This window comes from Corylus avellana, chromosome ca5 (assembly GCF_901000735.1).
Source record: "Corylus avellana chromosome ca5, CavTom2PMs-1.0".
In the NCBI taxonomy this organism is placed as follows: Eukaryota; Viridiplantae; Streptophyta; class Magnoliopsida; order Fagales; family Betulaceae; genus Corylus; species Corylus avellana.
The window spans coordinates 11700745-11705564 of record NC_081545.1 but is presented as its reverse complement, the minus strand read 5'-3'; the positions used below and the strand labels follow the sequence as shown (position 1 = coordinate 11705564).

Genomic DNA, 4820 nt, shown 5'->3' with positions numbered 1-4820 from the left:
GGATTTCATATATAATCTTTCACATTACTTACCTAAATTGTTAATAATTTAAACAGATAATTGTTGTGAGTTCCAATCCAAAAATCATACCAGAACTTGAATGGAGACAGCAGAAAGTGCTCTTTCATCTACCACTTGACCTCCCGTTGTTTACAAGGAGAATGTTGAGTTGGACATTTGGGCCCATTGGAAAGAAATGAATTTGCATAGGAGAAGGTATCTCAATGCATAACCTATCATTTTCTTTTAATAAACAGAAGGTACAAAAATAAATAAATAAATTCGCTTTTAACCTGAGAGCTTTGGAAGTCAAGTAGCCTTGTGAAAATGTATGGGTTACGTATTAGTATAAAAGCACTATAAATTAAGTATAATTAATACTTAACTTGTTTTTCCGAGTGGGCAATCTTTGTTCTAGATTTATTGAATAGGACACAAAACAAATAGTAAATCATGTGAAAAAGAGGGTAAAAACAAATTTAAAATAAATTAAAACTAGGATATCATAATTGGTTTGAGTTTGCATATATTTAGCCCTATTAAAAATATATATATACACTTAAAAATAAGTTTGTCCTACTAAAATTAGGTTTTTTTGTTTTCTCGTGATAAATTGTGGTTCCTTATCTCTAGCTAGTTAGCATGGTCAATATTCTAGCTGCAACATATTGTAAATCTAAAGAAATTCAATAGTTATTCACTTAAATATTATATTTACAAACATCTATTACATATAGGATATGACCTAGGGTTCCTTTGAAGTATTATGTTCATGCATATATATATATATATATATATAAATCAAAACAAACATGTATATATGGTGATTGGAAGAGAGTCGAATAGAAAAATGGCAAAAACAAAAGGTAAACAAATTATGGGATAATCATTCCAAATAGAAAAGCGAGGAACTAGCTTTTCTCCCCTCCAAATGATATGTGTCATCATACACCTTTGCTCATCAACCCTCTCTCTCTCACAGTCCCTGCCAACTTTAACTTTTCACCGCCTCCCACAACATAATAGTATTCTATTCCACCTAAAAAGTAGATAACAAAAAATGCAACTACAAATTTTTTATTTTTCAAGAGAGAGAGAGAGAGAGAGATCCAATCTTCAATCTTTGCATATATCAGCTTGAGTTGTTGCTAGGGCTGAGAGTACTATCTACTTGAGGCTATAAGAAAGCAACTCATTCTCTGGGTTTTCTCTTACTAATCTTCACTACTTTGGTGATCAGCTGAGCTGAGCTGAACCTTTTCTGGGTTACCAAGAAAAATACCTTTTAGATTGAGTCAAACTGATCAGAAAAAGAGAAAAGCTTTGGATACATGCTAGGAAAGATGGCTGAAGAAACCCTTCCAAATGGTTTTGTCGAAAACTCAATTCCTGGATCCAATATTCCTCCACTGCCAAAGAAGAAGAGGAACCTCCCTGGCACCCCAGGCAAGCTTTTTCATGCAATTCCCTTCCAACCATATTGTCTCTGCTCTTCAACATTTTTTTTTTTTTTTTTTTCCTGATGAATAAAAATTTGGACCGTTTCTTGATTTATGCGTGTCATTTTCGCATAACGGGTCACGCTAATCTTCTCTGTATCGGCGATTAATTAAAAATCCTAAATGATTATTTATTTTGAGCGATTAATTAAAAATTCTAAATGATTATTTATTTTGAGCAGATCCTGAAGCAGAAGTGATAGCCTTATCGCCAAAGACCCTGATGGCGACCAACAGATTCTTGTGTGAAATTTGCGGGAAGGGTTTCCAAAGGGATCAAAATCTGCAACTCCACCGGCGGGGGCACAACCTTCCATGGAAGCTGAAGCAACGGAGCAGCAAAGAGCCGAGGAAGCGCGTTTATGTGTGCCCTGAGAAAAGCTGCGTCCACAACCACCCTTCTAGGGCTCTCGGAGACCTAACCGGAATAAAAAAGCACTTTTGCAGAAAACACGGCGAGAAGAAGTGGAAGTGTGAGAAGTGCTCGAAGCGGTATGCTGTGCAGTCAGATTGGAAAGCGCACTCCAAGACCTGTGGCACTAGGGAATACAAATGCGACTGTGGGACTATATTTTCAAGGTAATTCTATTTTCTTTTATTTTTATTTTATTTATTTCTTCAAACTTTTGTCGGTAGATTTTATTTACTGAAGAAAATTAAAGCTAGGAAATGATAGAACTAATTGTCTTTTAATTTCACAAATTTCTTCATGCAACAGTATATATATATATATATATATATATATATATCAAATACCTCAAAGAAGAAAATCAAGAAACCAAATCATCAAGCATGAAAGTGATTTTTGTGGCTGTTGATTTTCTTCTTTGAGGTATTTGATATATATATATATATATATCAAATACCTCAAAGAAGAAAATCAAGAAACCAAATCATCAAGCATGAAAGTGATTTTTGTGGCTGTTAGATATCCTTGCTGTCTGTTCCCTTTCTCTTTCTCTCTCTAGGAGGAAAAGGAGAAGGGGCCTAGTGAAGACAAATAACAAATGTGAATTAATTCATCTTCTTAATTATGTAAAATTTCCTTCCTTGGTATTTGTGTTGCACTGTTTATGTGTTTGTAAATTTTTTCCAACAAAAGGGTTGGTGCCTTGGTTCATGGGTTCCTCAGAATTTCGATGCCAATGTGGAAGGTTCTTGCCTATGGTTTGAGTTCGTTTGAGTGAAAGTATTCGATTAATTATATTTGAAAGATATTTTTGCTGCTTGAGAAAAAAAAAACCATTTAAATTAAGTTCATGAATTTATTTATTGAAACTGATGATTAATTAACTGAAGTTCGTAAAACATTTTTGTGATCGAGCAGGAGAGATAGCTTCATCACTCACAGGGCCTTCTGTGACGCCTTAGCCGAAGAAACAGCAAGAGTAAATGCGGTGTCCAGCATCAACAATGTGGTCGGCGCCGGCAACATGAACTACCATTTCATAGCACCGACCATGGCACAAAATTTCTCTTCCATTTTCAAGCCAATCTCATGCAATGACGAAACAGTTAACCCAACGACGTCGCAGGGGCTACCCCTATGGATGAGCCAAGGAATATTTCAAGGCCAGGAAGGAATATTTGGAGATCCACTAATTTCATGCTCGAATAATCCTCCACCGTCGGATTATCATCAGCAGAATTGGGTGTTTGGAGCTAAGCTCTCCTCGAGTAATTCACAAAGAGATGTGAAGGAGGCTGTGGGAGGGACTCAGCATCTAAGTGTTCCTTCCTTGTACAGCACGCAACACCAACCCCATCAAACACCTTCTGCAAACATGTCAGCCACGGCTTTGTTGCAGAAAGCTGCTCAAATTGGAGCAACCTCAACAGACCCATCATTCCTAGGGAGCTTTGGATTGAAATGCAATGATGGGCAGGTTCTATATGGATCAAACACAACACTTTCTAGTCTTGGAAATGATGTAGAGAGCTCTGCAGATGATGTATTAGAGATACACCCTGCAAAACGCAGGCACATACAGAGTGAGCAAGATGGGGGAGGAGGGCAAACAAGGGACTTTCTGGGGGTGGGGGTACAACCTGTTTGCCACCCTCCATCAATCAATGGATGGATTTGAGATAATAAGGGAATTTTAATGGGTTGCAATTAATGTAAAGCAAATTAATTAAGTTGATAATAAAGTGAAGTTTTTGGGGGGGTTGGGAGGAGAAATAAGTAATTTTGGTGACTTTGCAGAGAGGAAAAGGTGGGCATTGAGTAGTGCTTGATGGGGGGGGCTAAAAGTTTGTGCTTAGAAAACTATTTAAGAGGTGAAGGAAGGAGATCCATGCATATTCTCTTGAACCCTGAAAGCTGATCCCTTTTGAAAATGGTGGCTTTTATTTTTGATTAAAGGGGGTAGGGTGGTGGGGGAAAAGCAAGAGCCCCTTTTGGACTCCATTATTGCTTTGGTTCGCATTTGTTGTGGTTCTTGCTTGTCAAACTGGACTTAAAAAGAGAATTTCCAGTGGCAAAAGCTTATTCTAGTACAAATAGGCTTTACCCTATTGCTTAAAATAAACTATTGTAGCTTTTCAATAGCACATCCCTGAACACTTGTACTATATAACAAGTTTAGCTATAATATATGCAAAATATGGAGTCCATAATTAAAGTTTTTGTATTATCCCCATAGTAATGTAATCCAATGTTTTTTTTTTTTTTTTTTGTCAAAACATTTTGTGCTTTTTCTTTTTGAAAAAAAAAAATTAAACAACAAACAACCAAACTACAAGAGAGAAAAAACAACGGGGTTGGGTCTTTCCCACGTACAATAGGAACAAAAGATAAAGGGTGAAAATCTGTGGAATGCTGTCAGAAAAACATCTGGTTATGGCTCAACGTGCTACATGATAAGTACAAAAATTTGCACTTTTATTGACTTTCTTAACTTCTCAAAAAGAAGAAGTTGGAATAGCGTATGAAGAAGGGTTTAACAATGGGGGTATAGGGGAGGGTTTTTATTCTTAATTTCTTTTTGATGAATATATTTTCTCTTGACTCCTTCAAAATGGGTTTTATGAGGCCTTTGCATGAGTGCATCATTCGAATCTTCAAACATGGAAAGGGAAAATGAGGATCAAAAGAAAAAGAAACAAAGGGGGAAAAGAGAAAAAAGGAAGAGATATTCTTGCACCCGTCTCTTTGACTTTGTTCTTCTTTTGGTTACATGATAGAATGTGAATGTTACGTGGCGTGCAGTACAAGTTATGAGTGTGCTGTTCATACCACAAATCTATTATAGCCGAGCACAATGTTTAAAGCCGGATCGAATCCTTAATAATTCAGGCAGTAAATATATATATATATAT

General features: G+C 36.4%; 1 protein-coding gene across 1 annotated transcript; it reads left to right on the top strand.

Moving 5' to 3' along the window:
• Nucleotides 1-1088: 1088 nt before the first annotated feature.
• On the top strand, nt 1089-4086 carry LOC132182745 (zinc finger protein NUTCRACKER). Its single transcript, XM_059596077.1, has 3 exons — nt 1089-1446; nt 1682-2078; nt 2827-4086. Exons 1-3 carry the CDS (start codon nt 1332-1334, stop codon nt 3584-3586), a joined length of 1272 nt encoding a protein of 423 aa, XP_059452060.1. The 5' UTR covers nt 1089-1331; the 3' UTR covers nt 3587-4086.
• The last annotated feature ends 734 nt before the right edge of the window (nt 4087-4820 follow it).